The following is a 26,421-nucleotide window of genomic DNA, read 5'->3' on the forward strand; positions in this document are numbered from 1 at the left end:
AGTCGTCAGTGATTCAAACCACCTGCTGGAATGTCCCACTGACTACTGACACAGTAACAATAAATAAAATCTTGTCATTTGGGTTTTTTTTTTAAATCCTCCCTTGCTAAATTTCAGATTTTACATTGGGACATGCGTAGGATTTTAAGAGGAAAAACATACTCTCATATTCTTGAGTACTTACTGCATAAAATAGCTTGTAAAATAACTACAAGCAATAAAAAAATTAAAATCAGTTTTTTTAAAATAACCTATTTAAGAAGAGGTTTAGATTTCAGCATAAGGGTGTACTTGCTTTTATTCTTAAGGAGTCACATCTATAACCCAGACAACAGGTTTTAAGTAAGGTGTTACAATTGAACTGCTTTTCATGGTGGGTCTTAAACAGACTGACACCCCCCCCCCCCGCAGCTGCTGGATCTGCTGAGCGTGCTGAGTGACTGGGAGGTTCCATTTGGTATCGTCCTATCCTATATGACAGGCTCATCTCACTGAGAGTTTAAAAGCACTGGGATGGGCCAGGCTACCTCCCACCAAAGGTTGTTCATATCATTTATCTCTATCCAAATGTAATCTGAAGGCATCTCATAAAGTCCTTTCTACCCGGAAACTACCTTTTTTCCTTACTTTAAAAAGGGGGTGTCTTGTTTACATTATTGTGAATACTATTATAATTGCTTTTTTAATTAGTGAGGGCAAAACACACACATTTCACTTGGTCCTATGGACAGCAATTATCTCAATGTCTGGACATCATCTAACTGAAATGAGCAGCTTGCATGCTTCAGGTGATATGAGTAAAATTTAGCAAATTAACAACTTCATTCTTTTAAAGAAATTAGATGTCATCAGGTCAAATGCTCACCTTCATTTGATAAGATTTACAGAGTTCTGAGAGGTTTTTTACCCTCAGGTGCAAGGACAGAAAATGTGAACCTAGAGTGATATACCTCAAAACCTGAAAGCCTGACTCAGCCACATGTGTGACATTGCTCATAGAGTGCTCATAAATACACTGCCTGGGGATAACCTGTTTTGGGAATTACAATGCCTACCTAACAGCTGTTAAAAACTGTTTACTGGACAGTCCTGACTAGACCATAATTCCTCTATAGCCACTAAGCTTTCCATGTTTCATCAGACATTAGCGGCACTCTTGCCTTTTCAAGAAGCTTCAGCTCACGTTGTTTCAATACAGCTGAGATTCCCTGTCCGGCTGGTAGGAATGCTGGGCTCCTCTTGCTGCCCAAAACCTGTAAATAAATCTTCTAATGTGCCCTACAGTGACATATATTGCCTCTTCCGGAATTGTAATTTTAAAATGCAAATGAGACAAATGCACAAAGGAAAGAAATTAACCAAGTAACACTGTTTAATATGAGCTGAGTCTCAGCCATTGACTTTTATTATAACAATAATTAATGCTATCATCTACACTGCTTTGGTAATAAATAACAGTAAACTGTTATTATATGTACAGCTTAACCACTCTCCATGAAACGACCCAGCATGTTGTATTAGGCCTGTCCAACTGAGTGAAAAAGCCAACAGTGTCTCTGCAAATTACCAAGTGGGAGGTACCCAGGGCACCACAATGCTACTGATTGCATCTAGACCCAGTGGCTGAACACCAGAGCATGTGCCAGCATCCCTGTAATCAGACCAACTGACATGACCTTTGGAAGTTTCAGCATGCAATGTCTTTTCTTCAGCCTGCAAACCTAAAGATTCAGGAAATTATATGATGTACACCTAGTACATCCCATTATGGAACTGGGATATGAGTGGAGTTTGCAGTCAGAAAGTTCAGAAACCTTTTACGTACTCTGGGTGAGAAGCAGTCATACTGGTAAATCCTAAAAGAAATAACAAGCAACCTAAGAAAATAATAATAAAAGGTGTCCATTTGCAAACCAAGAGTGCAATTACCTTAAGCAAAATGTTCCCATACTGGTCATCTATTCTGTAACAGAACAGCCCTTCATTCTCTCTAGAACAGCCTCCTTCACGCTAATATACCTGTGCTTTCATTTACAAGGGATGCCAGGTTAACTGCTCCCTGTAAGTTCTACCTCTCTGCCACAGCCACATTTACTGTCTGTCAGGTGTGTGCTGCACAGGATGCAATCACAGTTAGAAAGATGACCTCCTCTAGACTGACTACTGTCCAAGGCTGACTGAACCCAAGCAAACCTATTTTCTGAAACAGGCTTGAAAAGGACATTAGTGAATAAGCAACCTTTAAAGAGAGGCTATATGGATCATCTCACTGGATTGCAGTAGAAATCAAACTACTGATGCATGCCATAGGCGTGGGTCTTACTGGTACGAACATGGAAAACAATTAGCTGAATATGAATAAAACTTCATAATAAATAGACGGTTTAGTAGTTGCTAATACAAACTGTAATGGCAGCCAGGGGCAGTTTAGTCTGCAGCATTTCAGAGGGACAAATCAACATACACAAACCAAAGAGGATGAAGTTAGTCAGCCTTGGTCACTGGGAGTTAGAAGTACACATTGCTGCACAAGAGAAACCAGCCACAAGACCAACACAGCAGCTGCTGCTGAAAGCTCAGAGAAGGCTCAGAGGTGCCTTCCAGCATTCTCCCACCTTGTGTTAAGCAACTCTGACATTTCTTTCATGTAATCCATAGAGAACTGCCCCCCATCCCTCTAAATTAAATGGAGAGCTGTCACCAGTGCACTGCAGTCTGCAAGGATGAGGATGGTTTTCACCCTCTTGTCTTGCCTTGGAGAATTAGGATTGATAAACAACATGTCTGACTGCACCCTACTACTGCAATTACTGTACATGGTGACACTAATGCACCTTGAAGACACTTGTACTGACATGACATGACATGGGAAGGCAGGAGGAGGGGGACACTAACAGTATGGCACAACAAGCCAAGTCCTCCTGGGCCATCATAGCAAAGGTTGGAGTCATTTTCAGCTTAAAGGCAAAATACTAGTATTCAGAGCTAAGCTGCCTGACATTAAATACTCACTCTCAGAAGATAATCTGAAAAAATTGAGCAAACTCAGACCACTTTATGATTCCTGCTCTTCCTGTCTCTCCCATCATGCAAAGGTCCTTGGTCTCCAAGACAGTGAAACAACACAAATTCTCTTTTCAGTGATGCCCTGGAGTCATCATGAAGGATGAAAAAAATTTGTAAGGGGGATGTAAAAGAGCAGTGTAAAAACAGCAGATCTGCTGCAGAGGAACTGCTTTTGGAAAGAAAAGCAGCTGGAGCAGTTTTGGTACTTTGAAGTCTTTCAGAAGGAAGTTAGAAGAAAATAGGAGTGGTTCATAATGGTGTAAATACAAACCAGGGGATGTCTGTCAGCCTCTGATCCTTTGAAGCTCACATATCATAGTTTTTACTACCGTTCCTATTTCAGCATTTATTTATTCTCTATGTTCTTAACTTACATGATTCCTTTTTTTATTTAATCTGTACCAACATCTACTACCTGTTGCCACTTCAACTAAACGTTAAATAACAATTATGTCATTCAATATAGACAGATTATGTAACTTTAAGTAGCCATAACTTTAAAAGAAGAGTAAAAATTGCTCAACTTGAGTAAATTTTTGATTAAAACTGATAAAATGCTACATTGTTTAAATAATAAAGAGGAGTCAGGAACAAGCATCTTAGTATCTTTAAAAGAAAATCTCTGTTAGAAAGAACCACCAGTTGGAAATTTTTTGATACACATATATAATTTCAAATCCAATATTTAACAAGTCTCTTAATAACCAGCTATGTTTCAGCAAATGAGCTCCAAGAGAATTTGAGGATACTTCCTTCATAGGCAGATTATTGTATAATTTCTTCCAGTAGCTTCTTCCTGCTGTCTCTGATGCAGTCCCAATTGAAGAGGTTACAGGACTTCCTTGACCAACAACCTGATCAGGCAAAAGCGTGCACAGCACATTGCTATCTTCTTTTATTAGGACCAAATAATGCTCCCAAGTAATTTAGCTTCATTTTTATTAATACCCAGATCTCTAAAGACAGAAAAATGAACCAATATATCTCACACTTGAAATTAATCTATTTTAGCAAAAATGTAATGCAACAATCTGTAGGTGTGTGAATTGGATATGTGAAGATTAATATTACTCTTCTTTCTTAGAAAAGTGTCTCTTGCATCTCAGAGGCAGGTAAGAGATGTTACCTTGTGCCAGGATTCACCTACCTCATCCACTTAAATTAAGCTTTTGGAATTTGTAAGAATTTAAATTAGACATAAGCATCCTGCAGCAGATTATGATTGTCAGAGACTGAAATATTATAATTTATGACTTAAACATTTTCTTGAAGGACTTTTAAAACTGTATTACAAAAGCTGCAGAGAAGACTACCACACCCTGAATGGACTGAGGCCTGACACTGCTTGCTGATGAAGATAAGATAAAGTAACAAACTCAGGACATTCACAAAGCACAAGCTTGACACCTCCAAGGTGGAGACCACAGCCCCAGGGCTATCAGCTGCCAGGCTTGCACAGACCCTCAAACCAAAGGGTGGAGGGAGGAGACGCTCTGGCTATCTTGGAAAAGCCTGTGGTGAGAGGAGCAGTGACTGCCCATCCTCCCCTGTGCAGAGGAGCCCAGCTGAGGGGTCCTCACCGGGGGGGGGAAGCTTATCCACAGCAGAAGGGGGTGACATGGCCCATCACAGAGGCCCCCCTCAAAGGGGTCCCCAGACCCTGCACCAGAGCACCAGAGATGGTGCAACAGACCCTCAGTGTTGCAGGGGACAGTGTCAAGCCGGCCCCTGCAAGGGAGACACGTGGGCGTTCCCACCTGGCCCACAGCGTGTATTAATCCACGGGATTCTGCACTCTTTGGCGTGTGGCGGCGTGGCCACGGCAGCGATGGGGGACCCTCACCACCAGCAGATCAGATGGAGGGGAGCAACGAGACATCATTGGGACCCTTGGATGGGTGCTATGCTTCCACCTAACCCCTGTCACCTCTCCCTGGCCCCCAAACCCCCCCCCCACACTTCTTTTTTCCATTTCTTTCTTTCTTTTCTCTTCTCTTTGCTTCGTTTACTATTAAATAGAATACATAAATTTTTTGGCAACAACATCTAACCTCGTTTGGTTTTAATCTCGTTTGTGGGAACATTTTGAACCTCCTAAGTTCTTTCTGGTTTATGCTCAGAGACTTAGCTTGCTTTGCTTTTCTGAGTTTAAACCAGATCATAACAATGATACACCAGCATACATAGAGAGCTACATCGCATAGCACAATTATTCCATGCTGGCTAAGTGTAGGAGTTGGAAAATGGAAATTAAAACTCTTGACAGCATTGATGTATTTGGTCTCACTTTTTTACATTTACCCGGTTGCCAAATTCATGCTTTCTACCAGATTTTTAAAAAGGCATACATACTAACCTCTTTACTAGCTTCTTTATATGAATTAGAAACGAAATTTGGATCCTAATGTGGGGTAAAATAATAGGATCTAATGAGTATGCAATACAAAATCTACTTTAATAACATCTTCTTGGATAATATATTACTGAACAGTCTGAAAAGACTTCAAACATCCCATTATTACCATTTTGACCTGAGGCAAAGCAAAGCACTGAAAATACATCAAGGGTTCTGTTCAAGACTAAACGGGTTATACTTGTATTATGCAGTTTGTGTGAGAGTTCGGCAACGGTGATTACACCCAGTTCAAAAATAAAATAATTCTGTAGGTTATTCAGTAGCACTTTCATCAAAGCTTCACCCATGTGGCAGTAGACAAAGAGTCACCTTGTCTAGTCTCTTTTGTACACATATATCAACACCTCAGTTTACTCATAAAAATACGTATTATGCATACTTTGCAAAAATCAGTGTCGCTTTCACATTAATGAGTGTTTGGTCTCAACTCTAAAAGAAATAAAACCATCCAGATAGAGGACTGCTTTTTTGGACATTTCTTGCTCCTGAAAAGGAAAATAGCAGGAGAAAAAGAAAGTTCACAAGTAAGTAAGAAACAAAATCTGCCTGAACATGTTCCTTCTTTATGCAGTAAAAAACAAGGCTATCTTAAACTCCTGACATTTGGGTGATACTCACAGTGATAAACCTCAGTTAAACTAAATGCAAACTGACTTCGGCAGTCACACATCTTCTGACTGCTGACCTGAATCTATCAGGACACTTTTCTCCCTTATTACCTTTTCACTTCTTGGTATTTAAGAGTACTCTGGCTGAAAGAGGGAACTAGCAGAAGAAAAGCAGTTGCAACAGGACTTCAGGTCTGACCAACAACAGTATCAGCAATACCACGCAATCTGTGGATCAAAGGTGGCTGCAGAGTCAGAGTGCAGTTCAATTAACAGGCAACTGTTTGAAGACCTGTTTGAAGGGATGTCTGCATGTGCAATTACCGTTTGTTCTGAAACTTTTAAACCACTCACTTTTAGAGTAGAAATATGAAGGAGACAGGGCAATACGTTATAATTAAATGACAAGTCAATACCTGTCTGCTTTTGCATTTGGTCAGCCTGAACCTATACATTTTATATCCCTTTTTGGCATACAGAGTTGCATTCTGGTTAATTTTTAAACCAACTGCTGCCGCACTGCTAATACTATAAAGAAAAAACCTTCACACTGTGTCATTTCATTTCATAATATTACTTTTCTAAAATATTTTTAGCATGCCTTGAACTGCAGAGCACCATAGAGATACCTAAATTCACTTGAAATAGATTACACTGGCATAATTAGACTGTTTTCAGCAGCTAAACTAGAGTCCAGCAGGTGATAATTTAAGCTATTTTTCACCATGGCAAATAAGCCTGCACAGAATGCTAGATTTGACAGTTCTAGCGCTCAAGCTGGTTTATGTACATGTGCTGTACAGACGTAACCTCCTTTATGAATGCAGCATATTTACTGATATTTCTTTCAGCAAAATAGCTTAATTTTTATTATACCCTCTATTATTTATTAACACAACCATTAAAATCAAAGAGTTAGCTATTAAATGGCCTGCCAAGCAGCCTGCACTAGAGCATAGATTAACCTATTTTATCTTATAGATGTGCTTCTGTTAATAAATTCCAAAGCTGCTAAAAAATGAAAAAAAATAACCCTCCACCAGAGAGGCACATCTGAAGTCATAATAACCATGCAATTTGGGTATTCGAAATGACATCATGACAGCTGCTATGCCTTCTAAGTATTGAAAGTGCTTTAAAAATAAAGCAGTGGTAACACAGTTTGGCAAATTGCTTCAATTGGCTTCCCACCATCCAAAAGTCAACATTAACAGCAGCTTGGTTTGATTTTTTCATGTGCCTTTTGTAAAGTAGATTAGACAGTGGAAAGATTCAGGATTATTTTTTTCTAACTTCTGTTCCAGTCTTTCAGTAAAGACTTTGCAACAATACACGCAAATTACTTTATAAACCCAGCGTACATTCCAAACATACTAAATGAAATACAATTTTTTTCTACTGCATGTTTGAAATGTGTTCCTTATGTATTTGCCTTGCAGAAAATTTTAACCTTGGTAAAAGCTCTGCCTCTCTCTTTCACCTAATTTTGGTTTGCTTCCTCTGGAAATCGTTGCCTTAGTAAATCATTCAATTTAAAAAAAAAAAAAAAAAAAAAAAAAGGCACCAAACATCTGGTAGAGATGTCTTACCTAATGACTGGTAAAGCTCAGTCATCTTGGGATGATCCCAGCAGGTCGTTTGCGTCTCATGGCTACAACATAAAACATGAAAGTTAGTAAAGTAGAATTTCTCTCTCCATCTCACAGCAATGATGCAGGCTGCACATCAGAGCACATAGCCAGATCTGTACCCACAGCCTGGGCTGCTCCGGGGGGGCTCAGCAGTGACAGGCGTGTCTTCTTCCAACAAGAGGCACTAACCTGGAGCACTTTATTCAGGCAAGGGCTCATGAAATAAAATTAAAAGCAGTGCTAATATTAAAAAGACAGCAAGTATTCAGGTATGTCAATCTTTTCAGAAATTTGCAAGCAATCAATTCTTAAGAACTCATTGCTTTGTATAGGTCATTCTCCAGTTGCTCCAAACTAGAGGACAGACATTTGAAAGGGCTTAGTTCTTAAAGAGTTTCTGGAAACTGACCAGACACTGAGATCCATATTTAACTTGCTTTCCCCTACATGCTCTCTCAACCCTTTCCCATGTGGTAGGTAAGAAATACCCAACGCAGCAGGTCTAATCCTTCCTTCCAGTCCAGACACCTGTGCTAAAATCCCTGTGCAACAGCCTCCTGATCCACCACCAGCTTCTACCACTTCTCAGGCTAGTGTTCCACCCTGCAGTGACAGTCTCCTCTAGCAAAGACTCTTGGCTGCTCCTCTTGTTCCCTGGGACTCCCAGGCCCTTTCCCTCGCTCTGGAGGTCCCTGTGCACTGTCAGGTGGCAGAGCTGTTGGGAAGCCAGGGAAAAGCTAAAACGGGGTTATGAAATGCTGCAGTACGACCAGAATGTAAATTGGAGAGGCTCTGCATTGAGGCCAGCAGCCTCCAGCTTTGCAACGTGTTGCCGAAGGACAGGCAGCATGAGAAAGTCAACAGGATGAAGTGTTAGCAGGTGTACTAGGAACTCATGTCTCCTAAGGTTATACTTTCTATGAGTTTGTTTTTTAATGACAGCATAGCTAATGTGATTATGTTTCCATTAACATAGAAGACTTGAAAGAAAAGTCTCCTTATCTGTCCTGTAGCCAATAAAGTCCCATTCAAACAGAATTCAGCTGCATTAAGAGACAACTGTAAGTCTCCAAAAAAAAAAATACACGGAACACACATGTAGCATACCACTGCTAGCAAATACATTTGCCATTTCTGTACCTAAAGGCAGACGTGAAGGTTTCAACATGCACGCATAATTCTGGAGAATACATGCAGAAGAGCAGGACGTGACCCACAGCACTGTGGAGCTCCTGGAGCACACAGCTTCCAGCTCCAGGAGACCAAACCACCACCCAGCAGCACCTGTGTACCCCACTGTGCGCTGGAACACTGACACGACAAGGTTGTTTTAGAGAACAAACGGCCCTTGAGTTCTCATTTTGAGGCACTGATGTTCCCAAGTGCACATTTACCCTTTATAGGCTAAGAAGAGGTAAAACTTCCAATGAATCACTTCAACACCACCTCTACTGAAGGAAAAAGAAAATTGTGCCAGGTTTTCTTAGTATGATTTAATTTTGGCCACAAAAGACAGGCTATTTGTTTGATTCCTGTGAATACTTTACTGCCCCAGTAACCTCTGTATGTTCAGCAGCTTACCATATATAATATTTCCAGATTTTGGTCTGTAACTGCAAGAAAGAATGAAAGAGATCACAAGCACTAAGCATAAAGAAAAAACGCTGCCATGGTGCTGCCCTAGTTGAGCACAGGCTTTTAAACAAATCCCGTCTCATCAACCTCAGCATTCCCACCCCTTTCCAATTCCTGCAGTGGCTGAAGGTGGTGAAAGGGGAAGAAGGACACCACAAGAGCAAAAGTAGTCTTGTTCTTTGCTCTGTTAAAAAACGAGTCCTGCAAAGGGAAGTGGCTGCAATTGTATTCAGAAATCTCCCGGTCTGGGGATTTTCTTGGTTGGTTAATCGGATTTTTATTCCCAGAAACTGGGTAGCTTCAAGTGAAAACCTGTGGATCTGAGCCACCTGTATCTGAGCTCCTTCATTTCCCATCCTGCTTGGTATGGGCAGGTTCTGCAGGGAGAATGTAACACCAGAACCTTTTATCATACCCAGGTATAAAGCATATTTTTGAAGAAAAACAGAAACAGTTTCATTCCTAAAAACTCAGCTGCCAGAAGCCTCTACTGACACAACAGCAGTCCAAAGGGAAAGAAGATGGAAGTGTATTCATGGCAGAAAACCTTGTAGACAGAAAGGTCATGATTCAGGTGAATGAGCTGCAGACCCAAACAAACATTCACACCTGCAGACCTGGGGCTGCAGTTTGTTTGCACCTGACATCAGTCCCAGATCAATAGCTCCCCAGACATGAGGTCAGCCACCCTGGCTTGCTTCTCCACATGCAGATAGCCCCAGAAGTGGGGGATATTTGAACAGGAACTATACCATGGTTTGTATGCTGAATCACATAGCAAAAAATGAGAAAAAGAATTTATGTGAACATTTACAGAAGCCTCCAAAAATAACCTGCCTTTCTGTATGAAATTAATTTGGTAGCCCCAAATTGTTCTATGGACAAACGAAACCACTTCAGACTCCATAACTGTCAACCTGGCAGCCTTCAAAGAAACTGATTCCCCATGAAAACATTTAAAAGCCATCAAATATCTGGTAAAGGTGAATACAGATAGGATTATGGATATATCCCATGCTTGTGTGAGACAGAAGAACAAAAGGATCATCTTAGTGTGAAAAAACTAGTATCAAAAATCAAAGTTACACCAATGAGTAATTTATTGAATTTTTTATTTTTATTTTTTATGGTAAGGCTTAACCACGTATCAGTGAGTTTAGTGTATATGGTTTAAGCTTATGGCATTTACTATACCTGAAAATACACAAATGCTTTTGTAAGACCTTGTAAATAAAATTTCCTTTGCTGAAGGAACACTGGACTCCAACTGGTTTCAGATATTTCTAATACCAGTAACCCCAAACCTCTACTCAGCATGCTTTTCTTTCATGGTATAAGATTAATTATCATGGGAAATGCATTTTTTGTAAAGAATGGTTTAATTTGCTCCATGTGCAAGTGACAAAGACTGAATTTTCAGGGCAGGTAAATTTCCCTTTTTGCTTTAATATTAAACTTTGTTGCAACTTAGAGGAAATATTCCTTTCCTAAGACTATAAAAGTCAGGCAAGTAGAGCCCCTAACTCTTGCCCAACCAGCTCCCCAGCAGTAAGCACCCATGGGGCAGAGTGTCCTGCACCTGGCTGGATCCCACCTCGGAGGGACTACCCAGCTCCCATTTGGTACCAGCCCCAGAGGTGGGCTGGCTGGCCCTCAGCACCCCTCTGTGCTCCTGCAGGAAAAAGCAAGGGCTTGGAAGGGAACTGTAGAGGTTGAGTGGCCGTACGGAGCCAGGGCAGACTTTGCTGGTACTTTACATGCAGAACACAAGAAGGCTGCAGATATTTCGCTCGAGCTAAAATGCGTTCGCCTCTCAACATCTTCAGCTCGGAAAATTATCAACTATTCCACACGCCAGGGCAGCTCCAGGAAAGGTTAGATTCCATCAAGGCTATTCTTCGTATGCCTCTTTGCCATTTTCAAAGGCCATTTAATTGTGAGGTCTGGGGTTGGACCAGTGGGGGAGGATTTGTGTGTATGCCCTTATTGTGAGCACAGTCTGAAGTGAAATGCCAGCTCAGCAGTTTCAGGCAGCCTCAACCACACTTGGGAATGCTGTAGCATCCTTAATAGATCTGCAGCAAAGTGTTTGCCAGAGTTTCAAACTCTGGTGAACAAGGCCCTTTACAGCCTGCAAGTCAGAAAGACATGAAAAGTATAGTCTGAGTCCTCTTGATGAGCAGCAGCTGAAGCAGAGCGAGAGTATGCGCAGAAATAAGTACTCAAAATGCTTTTCCAACAAACCACCAACACAAAAAGACATCAGCACACACAGCCAGCAGTTTTGCAATATTGGACATGCTCAGAGGACACATTTTTCAATTTGCCTCTACATTTAGGTCAACTAAATTGATCACTAGCTTTTAAATCACAGGCATTCTGAAACAAATAAAAATATATGTGCACTCATTTGGCTTATTTTCCTCTTTCTCACCTGACCTGAGCTGCAGAAGTGGAAAGGAAATTAAAACCAGGCCTGAAAAGAAGACAAGCAGCAATGGCTAGTGGTGACACCTTGGCGTAGGTGTGACTGGCACACTAAACATACTGATAATTCAGTGGGATGAAAGCATAGTCTTCACTTGATACATCCTTTGGGAACCACAGGACCACTTCATTAAAGGATGATTATATTATATTAGCAAGGATAATTTTTATGTAAGGAATTCTGCCACACTATGCCTGTGTGAACTCCTCTGTTCCTGCCAACAGCAGAGAGATTTGTCTCTCATCACTGTCAGCAGAGCCAACAACACACAGCATTGGAAACATGAAATCAAGAGATGATATCCTAACAGACTCACTGGCTGAATTACAGTTTCCTTGTTATAACTTGATCAGTTTGGACAAAATACAGTCATTTTTTCTTCATTCTTTTTATATTACCTCTGAGCAACACCAGCAGCAGGAGGACTTGAAAGCAATGCTCCCCCACACGCAAATTCTTGCACAAATCTCCCCCCCAACATTCCTGCACCAGCCACACCGTAACATTCACAACTGTTTTTGATCACACTCCTTCTCCCTCACACCTTAAAAAAAAAAAAAAAAACCAAACTAGGTCCCGTGTTTTCACTGCTCAGCTCCAGAGCAGAATTTTAGGTTGCAACTGCAAAGTCCTTTTTAAACTCTTACAGCCATCTTCATTGGTGATACCAGAGCCAGTTCTGCTGCGCTTCTCCCCACACCCTTCATTAGAAAATGCGACATGAACAAAATGTGCAAATGCATAGATGTGCACAGAATATGAAATTCTATCGTGTAGCAATAAATAGTCACATATACTCACAAAAGAGTGCCAAAATTATAGTGGTATTTTACAAAACTCTGAACTCATCCCTTTTCAAACGACATGATTTACAATACTTCTCACCTTCTCGCTTTATGATGAATCAAATGTTACTCCAACCACCTTATGACTGTTGTCAAAAAGCCAAAATAAACATGATAGTTATTTGGATTTTACTAAACTAACCTAAATCCAACTGAAAGAGCTTTTACGAATAGACACTGCCTCTCATTTAAAAGAAAAATGTTTTCAACAGAAGATGACAGTGATTGCAAAGAAAGACTTAATATTTCTCTTTTTACAGTGCTTCATTAATGCCTTTGCTGAAACAAGACAGTGCTATGGAAAGTATTAGCAATGTAAAAAGGTGGCACTCCTTTGTGCTTTACAAAGGACTACTGTTTTCATCTGTAAATCTAGAGACTACTGATCTGCGCAGAGATTACTTCTGTTTAAGCCAAGGATCAGCGTCTCTTCAGCAGGAATTTGACTTTAGCCTGTTTTATTGGCTTTTGCAAGATTTATCAGACTGCTGAAGGCAGGCACCGATACATATTAAAGTTTCTTGCCGATATGGGAAATGAAAAGTAGGAGAAGGGCAAATATCACTGTCAAGTACTGAATAGTAACCCTTTTTTTCCCCCTTGATGTTAAACATTTATTTTGTCTGCTCTGTCAGGGGCAAAGATTCCCGCTCAGCGGCTTGGGCTGGGTGAGCCTTGCCCCCCCGGCTTGTCACTCTCGGCTGATCTATTTGCTTTCCAAAGCCTCTCCTCCCCGCTTCTGCCAAAGCAATTTCACTGCAGGGTCTTGTCAAATCCAGACTCAGACAAGCGATGGCCTTGAACAATTCCTTAGTGCTAAAAAGGTCAAAGATCCCCGATATAACCAGGTTCCTCGTTTCCTCAGCTCTGCACACACACGCCTGCAAAAACCACCTCTCTGCCCAACTCCAGTGCAAGACACCTCCGGTGTCCCAGGCTGCAAGATGTTTTACAGCAGCTATTAAAAGGCAATATAAGGTGCCATATAGCAACAAGAAATACAGCACTTGCAGTGCAACCGCCCGGAGGGAATCCCCTCGCAGCCTCTTCTGCCTATTAACTTGAAAGATTACTTCTAAGCATGAAATTATGGGGGAGAAGAAGCCATACACCCCCGAGCACGTTTGTTTTTAGGTATTCCGCTGAAGTTCGCGCCCGACCCGAGGTGCCCCACAGGCGATGTGCCGCGCAGGTGACGCTGTACAGCACCGCGCTACCCCCAAAAACCTGCGGAGTAACGAGGCGAGCCCCGGGAATCCCACACCTCCGGCACAGCCGCGATTCCCTGGCTCGGCTTCTCCCCTCGCCAGCGCGCACGGGCACTGGCGCAGGTACAGGCACCGGCACAGGTACAGGCACAGGTACGGGCACAGGTACGGGCACAGGTACACGTACGGGCACAGGTACAGGTACAGGTACGGGCACAGGTAGAGCCACGCGTGCGTGCCGCTCTCACCGCCATCTCCTACGTGTGCCAACGGGGCGCATCCAGCGCCCAACTACGGCCTCGGAAGCGGAGAAAGGCGCCGAACCAAACGCCCTTCCAAGTTCCCACAACAAACCCGGCGGCAAGTTGAGATTTCCCGTGTAAGCGATGACAGCGGCGGCCGGCCACGCTGCTCGCCCCCGCCGCGGAGCGCGGGATGGCCCCGGGCCGCGGCCGCGCCCCCGCCCGCCCCCACCGGCACCTGCGCCCCTCATCGCCCTTACCCCCGGAGCTGCTCCCTCATGGCGGCGGCTGCTCGGCGGCGCCGCGGAGGCAGAAACAGCGCGTCCGCCCAGCCCCGCCGCTCAGCGCCACTGCGGCCGCCCCGCCGGCAGGGAGGGACGGCGGCAGGGAGGGAGGGATGGAGGGAAAGGGAGAGAGAGGGAGGGAGAAGGCGGCGCTGCCCCGCCCCGCCCCGCTCCCGCCCGGCGGCGGTGCCGGCGCCGCACGCCCTCAGCCCCATCCTCCCGCCCCTCATCCCGGCTGCGGGGCGGCTGAGGGCACCTCGCCCCTCCCCGGCTTCCCCGGGGCTGTGCAGCTATTCTGGAGGAAGCCCTCGGGGCTTCCTTTGACTTCCTTTTTATTTTTTTGGGTGTTCTTTGCCCTGGCGCTGGCCGGCCGGAGAGAGGGGTGTGCTGAGAGGCGGCAAATCAGTTCACCTTCAGCGGGCTTGGGAAGAAAACTTAGCTAAAATATGCACCGAATCCAGACAGATTTGAAATGGGCCTTAACCTGCACTTTTTTTTTTTTCAGCGTTTAATTTTGGTGCTTAAAATGCCGAGTGGTTTATTTATGAGTGGAATCAGGTAATTTAATTTCTAAGGGCTTGCCTTGGCCCCGCAGGGAAGGAAGGGTGAGCTTCTCCCGTGGATCTGTCAGTGCGGAAGAAATAGTTCTGCTTATGCCAAGTTACTGTTGCAATGTTTCTTTGCATTAATTCCTACGCAATATGAATTACACGAGGAAAAGCCAACCATCTCCTTTTAGTGTCACAAGCACTTCAAATCAGCACTCCAGTCTCCCCTCATGCATGTTGTCCTTCTACATCCTTTACTTGTTAAAATAAGGCTGTGTCGAGCTCCAAGTCCTTCCCATAACCCCTTTTTCAAGCCTTGCATATTGTGATTTCCTGGTAAAGCTACCCCCAAACCAATTTCTTTCAAGTCAGATTCATAGAATGGTTTTGGTTGGAAGGAGCCTTAAACATTATCTTGTTCCACCTCCCCTGCTACTAGACCAGGTTGCTCAAGGCACCATCCAGTCTGGAACACTTCCAGGGATGGGGCATCTCCAACTTCTCCGGGCAACCTGTTCCAGTGCCTCCCCACCCTCACAGAAAAGAATTTCATCCTAATATCAAATCTAAATCCATTCTCTACCTTTCAAATGTACAAAAGAATCTCCCTGTTTTTACACTGGGAAGATACACACCTAGAAGCATGGAAAATTCATCCCACCCCTGTTACACGGATGTCAGTAGGAGGGTGTAAGCCTAAGTTCCAGGAAATTTAGGGCTCCCCCTAAGGCTCCAGGTAGTTGGGTTATCTGATTTTAAGAAAAGTTCAACAAGCAGTTCAAGGAAAGCCCATGTGGGTTTTTTTTTCTAGAAACATTAATGTGAGAGATGCTCCAGGTTCAACCCCTCAGGCCCTCAAATGTAAATATAAAAAATTAATGGAATTAAATGCTAAATTCTCATAGTTTCCAGATGATTTAGGTTGTTTTAACAGGTCTAACTCACAGTTTTCAGTAACCTTGTACCTGCAATACTACCCCAATATGGAAAGAAAATAGAGCAATAATATTTGTATAAACATAAATCGCCATGTTAAAACTCATTAGACTGTGTATTTTCCATTTAATTCAGTGGACCTTGTATTGGATACATTGCTCTATCACGTATCTTAGTTTTGATGTGAATAAACTGGCTGAAGGCTGTCAATTGTGTTATATCAGCAGTCTCACATTGTCTCATTTTTAGCCAAGTTTTAAGAAGTGAGAAAGCTCTCCTTAAGTCTTTAAAACAGCATGATTTTCACCCTAGTTGGGAGGAACCTCAGGGTTCACTACAAGGAGAGAGCAGCTGCTCATGTCATACAAAGGGACGGGTAGCCAGAGGCCAGGCATTTCACGGCGAAAGTGGTTTGTTTTCCTTCAGAAGTATCTAGCACTGATTCTCTGATACACATTCCTTCAATTTTCACTGTTGCTGGAGCTTCCTGGCCTGCCTTAACAGAAGCTTGATGCTGCTATTATCATGCTGGTCTTCTTTCCCATACAATAGTGCCAAGTAATAAGAATTTAAAAACCAGTCTGAATTTCTCATACTTTGCATAATCTTCTTTCTCCTTGAGTTACAAATAAAGCATTGTATTCAATTAGACTCACAGCAGGTGAAAACCCCAATTAGTGAATCCATTTTCTTGGCTCTTTTTCCCTACCTTACACCCACACACCACTTTTTTTTCTTTTTTTTTTTTTTAACAATAAAGGGTAACTCTGAGTCATTCTCCAATTGAAAAGCAAATTAACCCTTTGATCTCCCAAATCAAACTATTACTCACTCAAGAACATCCAGGGGGAAACAAGAATGTTGAAGGATTAAGGGATTAAGGCCTATTGACTTTATGAATTGATTTTTACAAAAAAGTCTATTTAATGTAGTTCTGATTGTTGTCTCCAAATTCACAAAAGCTTTTCGCTGTTTTGATTGACCTGAAAATTATATTTGTGCTGTATAATGTACATGAGTAATACCACTCTTACTCCAAATTACTTTTAAACTACTTGTAATTTGTTACATAAATATATTTTGTTTGCAGTGTAAGTGGTTACTGTCTTTGGCATTTGTAACTGAAGCCAATTTTTATGCCATACTTAATTTTAGGCCATTTATTTGATAAAAGATAGTCATCTCCCTATAGAAAATAAAACCGGTTTACAGAGTAAGCAGAGTTTTAATTCCCTGTGGTGCTTTTCTTATGCAAGGGCTATTCAGTCACCTTGTGCACCTACATAGAGACCTTAATCAGAAGAAGAGCAGTGTTTATTTCTCCTATACTGTTGTTTTGTCCTGGACTGTATCTAATCAATGTATCCATATCTTCAACATTTAATAACACCAGGTGCTTAAAGGGAAATCATGGCTGCCTAAAAAATGAGGGATAATACTTAGAAGTGGTCTTACTACCCCAAAACTCTTTCAGGAAAAAAGAAAAATAGAAAGATTAATTGGATTTGCAGGCAGTCTGACTACATTGCTCGCTGTCCAAAGGGTCACTGGAATTTCGCATTTAAGAAAGCAGATTTTTCGGTTTTAATAAGTTCTCCTCAGAATGTTGTCCCTTTTCGATGGGGAAAGATCCAGAGTCATGTACACATTAAAACTAGTTATTTGAACATAAAATAATTGATTCCTAAACATTAACACCTGAGTATAAATCTTTGTAAGTTTTATGTACGAGATTAGCATCATCACTCCATGTTACAGACAGATGTGGAAAACCAACTGCAGAAATGGGTAGGGACTTGCCTAAAACTAAGGTAGACGTTAAGGGTACAAGTTTGCTTGTAAGTTTAGCATTTTATGAGTTAAAAACTAGCGACATTTCTTTAATTTTACTGCCATTGAAAGTGAAGATACAACATTTTCCTATTAGCTAAGTCTTGCTTCCAGAGCCCTCTGAAGTGTGTAGCCTCCTTGTAAGTGTGGCTTTACCATTGCTCAGCTATCTGGTCAGTGGATTAATTTGCTTTGCATATAAGAAGATGTTGTGGTGCTCTGTGTTGGGCTGGCTAATCCGTTACACTGTTTGAATCTATTTTCTTTTTCTTGGTATAAAAAAATGCTAAAATTCACTTGGGATGGCATAATGACACTTTCCTGGATCATGCATCTTAAATATGCTCCAAGGGCTGACACCTCCAGGGTGTCTGGGCAATTGTTTATAGCTCTCAGAAGAGCCAAGAAGTGAATACTGGTTTGGATGCTGCTAGTTTGTTTTGGGGTTTTTTTTTGCCTTTTTGCACATTACCACTGAAAACACATTAAAATACTATAATGCAATGAAGCAAATGGTTTTGAAATGCTCCATTCATTTTCCCCAACACTGCAGTGTAAATTAAAGACCTAGTAAAACATTCATAGCTCAGTATACTTAAAATCAGTTATTTTCACCAGAGGGTACTGGGAAAGGAGCCTACCACTCCCTGTCCAGAGGGAAACTCAACCTCTGTCCCATATGAAAGATGACAAGCTGGTGCTTCTTCTGACCCAAGGGCTCATTCTCTGCACTGCAAGGCAGGTAACTGGCAAATGGAGCTCACAAGGATTTGTTTCACTAAGATATTCTTGGAACAGACAGACAAGGAAGACATATCCCTTCTTTTTCTGTTTTTTTAACTAATTCTGCAGTAAATATTACAGAGCTTGCAGCAATGTAATAGCCAGTATGGGAAGTGTTAGTACCCGGCACGTTTGACAGGAACACTTCTGTTCCTGCTGAATGCACAGCGGCACAGCTTTCGCATTCCTTTGGGCTCTACTTGCTTTTACTACAGTAAGGACACCTGATTAAAAGTGAAATCTTAGTCACCCTACAAGATGGGTACAATGGAGCCTCAGGAGCAGCCTGTGTGTGCCTTATGTTGCACTGCGCTGCATGCTGTTGCTGGAAGGTGAACGAGAGGGTGCCTGTCATTTTGAATATATTAGATATATGTATGAATTCCAGCCTGTTGAGATCTTGGAAAGGATAATTTCGAGAGGCTACATTTATTTTTTAAGGTGATAGCAACAGTAGCAGGGCGTTCAGTCTCTACTGCCATGTGTATGACCTTGAAAAGAGGAGCAGAGGGGGACTGAGGTTAAGTAAGACTGCACACATTACTAGAAAGATATCTTCCCGGGTCCACCAGCACTATGAGCTCTTCAGGTAAGCTCCTGTGAATAGCAAAAGCTCTTTTCTCCCTTCCATAAGAAACCACAGCAAAGAAAGAAAATTAAGAAAGCAGTAACCCTTACTCTTCTGGGATGGAGATGAACTGGAGTGTGAATAGTCCCATGAACAGGAGATCAAGAAATGTTGACAAAATGCTGACATAATGCTAGAAGACTAAAAGTAGTAAAACCCCCTCTGAAGTAGGCTTTCAGAAAGCTAACAGGGGAAAACCCCATATATATATATATTAAAAAAGAAGACTTAAAATCTACCAACCGAAAACATAGGTCAAACCAAATTGCCTGCTGATCTTAACAATGCACAAATAAGACTTGAAAAATTATAATTAGACCATAGTAAATTCTTGGTTTGAGGAGTCTGTATTGGCAAAATGAATGGTTATCATTTCAGGGAGTAGGGTTGAGAAAAAATGCACACTAATAAGGATAAATTAAACAAAGCAGCAAAGAAAAACTCCATTTCTGTCTTTTCTTTGCATGCCCAGTTGGAAATAAATGATTGTTTTGCTTCCTGGGAGGATTAAAATAAGGATTTCATAAACTGTCTTACTCACTGACTCTCTTTTACCTCAAAATCTTTCTTTCTATGCATAAAATTATGTGTTGCAAACACAAAAGCTGGCTTACAAAATCATTAACTTCTCTACTGTTTACTATCAATGTATATATCTCAATAGCAAGAAACTCTGTATCATGCAGTCCTACTTCACTCAGGCCCAGAAAACCTGATCCTAGCTACTGCTCACCTGGTGTTCCCAATCCCTAACATGCTGCCCCCTCTTCCAAAGGTTTCCACAGACATTAAAGGAGAAGAATGCCATCTTTTTTTATTAATTTGCTTTTTGGTTGTGTTGCATTCCCTAATATACATATTTTTGACATTATTTAGTCTATTTTTTGTGACTAATATAATACAAACAGATTCTTTTTTCTTACACTGAAGACATTATTTCAAAATGTCTTTTTGTGAATACCATCTAGAAGAGAAAATTCTCCTTTGGGAAAAAAAGACCCTGAGATCATGCTAGGAGATTATGTACTGGGATATTCCAATGGTAAGGCTGCACTTAGGTAGCAAAGGAAGAGAAAAGTGAAATCTATTACATTTTACAACACCTATATACAAGGAAGTTCCATGACACATGAGCAAAGCTTAGTCCTTCTGCATGGCAAGACTCCTTCACTCTATCTTCCTAAATGTCTTACGTAGGGACCCAGAAAGCAGAGCATTACACCTGGGGAAGGAACCAGCCTAGAGAAGTTAATGGCAGAGGGAGCAGCTACATCTAACTGGCCTCACCAGTAATTCCATCCAGGCTAACTCCTTCATCTGACCCAGGTGACATTTCTCATCATTTATTTGCATAGAAATGCAGCTTCAGGTTTAGGGTTGTGCAACCACTCTCAGTCTGAGGTCAGCAAGAAAAAAATTCTGGAAAGCAAAAGCTTCTCATCTGCCATTTCTGAAATAAAACTTTTTATTTCATTTCTAAACAATATCCTATGAAAAAATATACTTTCCTTCAGCTAGAAAATGAGGCAGTTGTTCATACAGCTCTGGCAGCACCCTTTAATGGCAAGTGGCAACAGTCTCATCTTGTCCATGCCAAAGAGTGAAAATTAGTGTTTATATTACAGGCGTTTGAAACAAACACAGGCACACAGATGCCTACATTAACTGGGACTTCCAGAGACATGAACCAGTATCAGCTATAATGGAGCCATGTCCTAGGGCACAGATATTATTTTATCCTAATTGAATCTGAAAGTATGTTAGCACTTAAACACTTCAGTAAAGAGGGATATAAAGGAATTTTGAGGTAAGATAAAAATTATTTCTCAGTAAGTGGATTTCATTGATGAAAAGGATTTCATTCAAGTCTACTGTGGCAAGTTCAAGCATTTATGCTTTAGCACATGCTCCACGTAATTCCAGAAATCTTCACCTTCCATTTACTTAACTATAATATGGTTCTCCCTACAAAGTAGCTCTCCCAGCTTTTACACTTCGATATCTTTGTGTAGCTCCTTCTATCCCCAGCACAGTAGCTGGCAGTTAATTCAGGGAAGAATCCTGTGGGTGCCAGCTGATAGGAAAAAACTTTTGCCGAAGTATATTGCACAGTTTAAATTTCATGCTTATCAAAGCTTAATAACATGACTGCATTTAGTGGAACTCAATGTCTAGGTGCACTTTCAGTATTTCATTTTAGTATTTCGTGTTACAGTTGAGCCAAACGTCTCACGGTACATCTCAGCAAGGTCTCAAATAGCTTGCAATGCTATTGGCATACGTTCATTCAGTTCTCTGATCTCAGTTATTTAACAGAAAATGGAATCTCTTGGGGAAAGAATAAACATGCAAAATGATGATTCCCTTTCTCACAACACAGCCCAATTTCACTGTGAAAAATTTGCAATGAAAATCAGAAATGCCTTGTCTGCCCAAGTCAGAGAGCCTTGACATTTATGATCAAAGGTACACAGATGAATTCTAGGACCTGCCATAGTCCAGTATCGAATCAAGAACAATGGTGACTGTGTTTAACTGAAAATCAGCCAAAATATATTTTTTTCTTTCTATATGGAGCATTTTCCACATTGAACTAAACAAACATTTACCACATTTGTATTTGGAACTATTTGCTGCTTCTTTAGGAAATTGCTTTCAAAGGTGCAATCTAAATCCTGAACAATCTACACAGTCCTAAAATATTAAGGATTTAAACATTGGCTATGGTCCATATTAACATTATTAGACTCCTGCTGCTGCATCTAACTCCTTTGAACACATTATCAGAAATGTCAGCCTACAATTCTACCATATCAAAATCTTCAGCTTTTTCTAAAGTAGTCCGGACTTAAAGAGAAAATTCTTATTGCTAGGACTAAGTGAAGTTACCCATCTTTATCATCTCCCTCACTGCATGACACAGAAAGCCAGATTATTTTGAAAGTTCAAAATACCTTATTTCATATTATCTGGCCTAAGAAACATCACACAGTTTTTGTCACCTTCCTTCCAGGAAAAAAATGAAGGTATTAAATTCAACCAAGGTTTCTCTATATCTACATGGTACACTACAAATGCAGAGCACAGCACTCAAACCATTTGTTTACTTAATAGTGTCCAGAATTTGCCATTTCATACTGGCATAAATTTAATACATAGGTACCATATTATGTACTGTGTGGAAGATTTTCTGTCATTAAAGTTAGAAAGAAGGATCTTCTAAGCTCACACCTTCTGTCTCAGAAAACAGTACAAGTGTTTGAGCATTCATCTCTAATCCTAAAATAAAAAAATCTATTTGTCAAACTAAAAATAAGGTGTCATTTTAAATCATAACTCTTCAGGTAAATAACTTTTCTTCAATTACTGTCAATAGCTCTGGTCTGTGGTTGCCAACTTTAGAACAAAATGTCATTTTGCAAATAATTATCCCCACTTTAGTTAATGCCTTTATACTAATACACATCAGGCAAGAGAAAATAATAATAATTAAAAAACAAACCTTCAGCCTTATCTTTTAAATAAAGACAGGGTTAAGATGTGATTTCTAAATACTTTTTTACTTTAGCAATAAAATTTATTTTGCTTATGGGCCTTATAATTTTTAGCAATGTTGAGAAATGAATGTCGTGTTACTTTTCCACAGTTTTGTTGCTGCAGTTGCTTTTCATTCTCATTCTTAAAATTCTACTGCAATTATTTTTCAAATTATTATCCTTCTACCCATGTCCCTCAATTTGTTCTGTTTTTAGGGTAACTAACAGAGCAAATAATTTATTAAGTATAAAAATAATTTTGCAAAGATTTGCAGAAGCTGACAGACTAAGAATTTTGCCAAACAGAACCCAAGCAGAGAGTGGAGGATTAGACCCCATCTAATCCAGTGTTTTTTTCAAACCAGAGTATTTAATACTGAACTAAAACCTTTGGAGAGTTTTATTTTTAGCAGCTTTCCATATTAAGCTTTGCTCTAAGAATTACAATTTAGGAAACAAACCAAAGAAATGTATTTCTTGTTTGTGAGTAAGGTATCATCATTAAAAGTCTTCCATTCCCCAAATAAATATTTTTCTTTTTACTTTATGCCATATTTTAAGTTTTCTGATAACTTTCATTGTAAACATTATACTTCACTGAGCTTTAAAATTGAAAAAAAATTTGAAAGGGAATTTATGTGATTAAAACAATCATTTGGTGATGACAGTACACCATGTTTGATAAGAGATGAAGAAAGTGACTGTTTTTACAATGTTTTGTCAACATTGTACATGAAACTTGCTTTCAGTTTGGAGAAAACCAGGCCAGTGGGGCTGTGTCTATGCTGCCATTAAATTAAGTGATTTAGCCTATGAAATAGCCAAGAGAGAGCAACTCTCCAAATGCGGCAATATTTTGGCTATTTGAACTTTCTAGTGGCATATTATCTTAGTTACACTGTTATGTGTGTCTGCCCTGAGAATAATTGCCATTTCTGGGTTCAAATTTCACACAGTGACCCTTGTTCTTACTGCTGAGAGGTGGATGGCACTACAGCAGGCCATGGTGTTCCTCTACTTCCCACTTAGTGCTCCTGTGGACCCAAGGCATGATTTCCTTCACATCTATAAGTTTTGATTTTAAAAATATAATTTTTTTTCATTTCAAATTATCTGGCCTAATGTGAGAGCTGCTGCAACAACTGTGGTAACTTTCTGAAACTAGTTGGGCCTGTTCCTGCAGAATAAATTCATCACATGAAATGGCTAAAACCTCTCCCCTCACTGGGGAGCCAGAAGAGTTTTAGATCAGCTCAAATGCCTGTCATTTACCTGCCATGCAGGACATGTTCTTTGCTGTGCTAGATCCTCAAACTTTTGTGATGTGCTTAACAAAGAAATCAGTTGGTAATCAAATTATGTTTAAGCAGTGAATTTTCTGTCCAGAAAGCAACTAATCTGACAAAACCAAGTCACTACCAATGAAGTTTGCTGAATATTTTATATGTAATTTCCAAAGTTTGCAGCAGTCAAATTTTCTAAGAAAAACAACTATTATTTCCATTAAAATTTTTTGTAAACTGGCACGATTTTTGACAGAATTATCAAATCGTGGAAGCACTCCCAATGCATACCAGCATTTCTTTCTTAGATTTTCTTTATATACAAAGCAATGGCTTAGGTAGCAATTTCTGTAAGAAACTGGTAAAAGGTAGGATGTAGAAGAATATTCATCTGCTCCCTTGGACTCTCTGTATTCACACAACACTTCTGCATCTTGCCAAGTTTGTGACCTGCAAGAGCACAGTGTGTAGTGACGATGCTCTAACCCTTTAGTGCCTTGCATACTATACACTGAGCTGAATTTTACTTCCAAACAAAATTTTGGCTGCATTCCTTAGTGAGCACACGTTGTTCTTGCTTAGACAGACCATCCCATTCTCTCGCTTAAAACAATTTGGTGCATTATAATTTTTTTTTTAAACTTGTTCCTGGATGGGCAGAGTTTATATAATCAGTTTCAGCCACCAACTCCAACGTTGAAAAAGACAGTTCATATTTTCTTAATTTAGGTCATTATGCTGAAATCATATTTTCTCTACTTTGTTTTTTTTTGTATAATTTGCAATTATAAGGATAATTTAAAATAACCTTTAGAGCAAAATTTAAGTGTCTGTTGTATAGTTTTTCTTTTTCTAACTAAACATTTAATTAAATGCTGAGTTTGACATTACACAGTTTGGTGAGAAATTTAGCACTGGCATTCAGTGAATAAAAAGAATACCTAATCATAAGCAATGCAGCAGTATTCTGTGATTCTATATTATTATATATTGTGTAAATATAATTGGCTTAATAGTGCCTTTTTAACAGAGATGGATTGCTCTGATCCTCCCTGTCTTCAAACCATCAGACTGACCACAAGTACATACATGGAATTTGAGTAGTAGTATGAGTCTAAATTGCTAAAAATCCTGCAACACCAAACCTAGATTGATATATATATGTAAGAGCAGAACTGAGGATGCTATTTTTAAGAAGGCTCTTCAAGTTTATTTAACTGGTTTAAAAAAAAGAAAATTGGTCTTTACTGGAGCATAATGGCATAATACAGCCTTATAATGAGGAGTACATGTAGAAAAGAAGGGGGATTTTAGGCCTAACTGCATTTTCTGTCAGCCAATATCTTAACCTAAAAGGACCATCTGGTCAGCCTCTTCTATGGTGTAGAGTTAAGGAAAAAAAAAAGAGTGGTTCCATCTTTTGCAGCCACAAGAAGAGGACAAAGGAGGATAGGGAAGCAGTGGGTATATTGTATAATAACTTCCAGCTGCTGTATCATCTGTCTACTGGTAGGTATGGTGAAATAAATAAATGATCCAAAAAAAAAAAATCAACAATGTCAGGATGAGTTTTTGTAAATAAGAACTTGCAAGGTAAGTGATATGGAAACAGCAAGATTATTAAAATGCAGTATCTTATTTATTATACATTAGGTAGATCAAAGCTCCTCAGTGATAACAAGGCACTGATTGGGGGCTGCCACCTGTTTGGTCTCACTAGCAATGGAAATCTGTGAGGTGAAGCTGTGTTAAAGGTTGTCAGTACATGCTACACTTATGAATGGCTTACATTGAGGAAAAAAACCAACCAACAAATTATTCTTATTTTGCTGAAAAGATTTACTCATTATTCACCTGCACATATGTTACTTTCTTTGTTAAGACAAAAATGATATTCTAGATAAATCAGGAAGGTTTCATAAACAAACAAACAAAAAAAAATTGCAGGCAAATGCTCTTTCTTGATGCACATCACTTTAAGATGGTGGTAAAAAGACCTGAAGAGTGTAAAATTAGAATATATTTGAGCTGTTGTTTTGGAGACTGCTGAGCCTTGCAGCAGGCTGAGCTCAGAGCAGAAAGATTGTGGCAAGCAAATTGTCCAGGAAAACTGAAGTGTGCCCAACGAGGCAGGAGGCAGTTTTCTAGATGTTTTTTGGGTTGGTTGCCTTTTTTGTCTAACCTCTGCACAAAGAACAGAACAGCTGTGATTTAAGGAAATGTTTGGGTATAAATTCTAAAAGTTATTGGCAGGATCTAATAAAGAGTGGATTCAGAAAAGCTGAAAATCTGCAAGATGCAACAAGGGAAGGCAAGGCAAGGCAATGCAGCGACAATCTTTATCAGTGTCCTTGAAACATGCCCCAGAACTGGCTACACCGATGAGCAGAAGTCCAGTCCGGAGATGTCAGAGCACCACTGGGCTCTCAGGTCTTTAAATGACTATTTGTAGGA

General features: G+C 40.4%; 1 protein-coding gene across 17 annotated transcripts in view; it reads right to left on the bottom strand.

The window, feature by feature from the left end:
* The window catches only part of DMD (dystrophin), a 1,179,964-nt gene that overhangs the window by 71,442 nt on the left and 1,082,101 nt on the right, over positions 1–26,421 (bottom strand). For 13 of the 17 annotated variants that reach the window (XM_032100882.1, XM_032100890.1, XM_032100878.1 and 10 more), the window contains one exon: positions 7,680–7,741. In XM_032100882.1, coding sequence (XP_031956773.1) covers positions 7,680–7,741 — 62 coding nt within the window. Of the gene's footprint in view, positions 1–7,679; positions 7,742–14,399; positions 14,525–26,421 lie in introns of those variants that run through there. The other 4 variants (XM_032100895.1, XM_032100894.1, XM_032100891.1 and 1 more) reach the window with 2 other exon arrangements.

Source organism: Corvus moneduloides, chromosome 2 (genome assembly GCF_009650955.1).
Source record: "Corvus moneduloides isolate bCorMon1 chromosome 2, bCorMon1.pri, whole genome shotgun sequence".
NCBI lineage: Eukaryota > Metazoa > Chordata > Aves > Passeriformes > Corvidae > Corvus > Corvus moneduloides.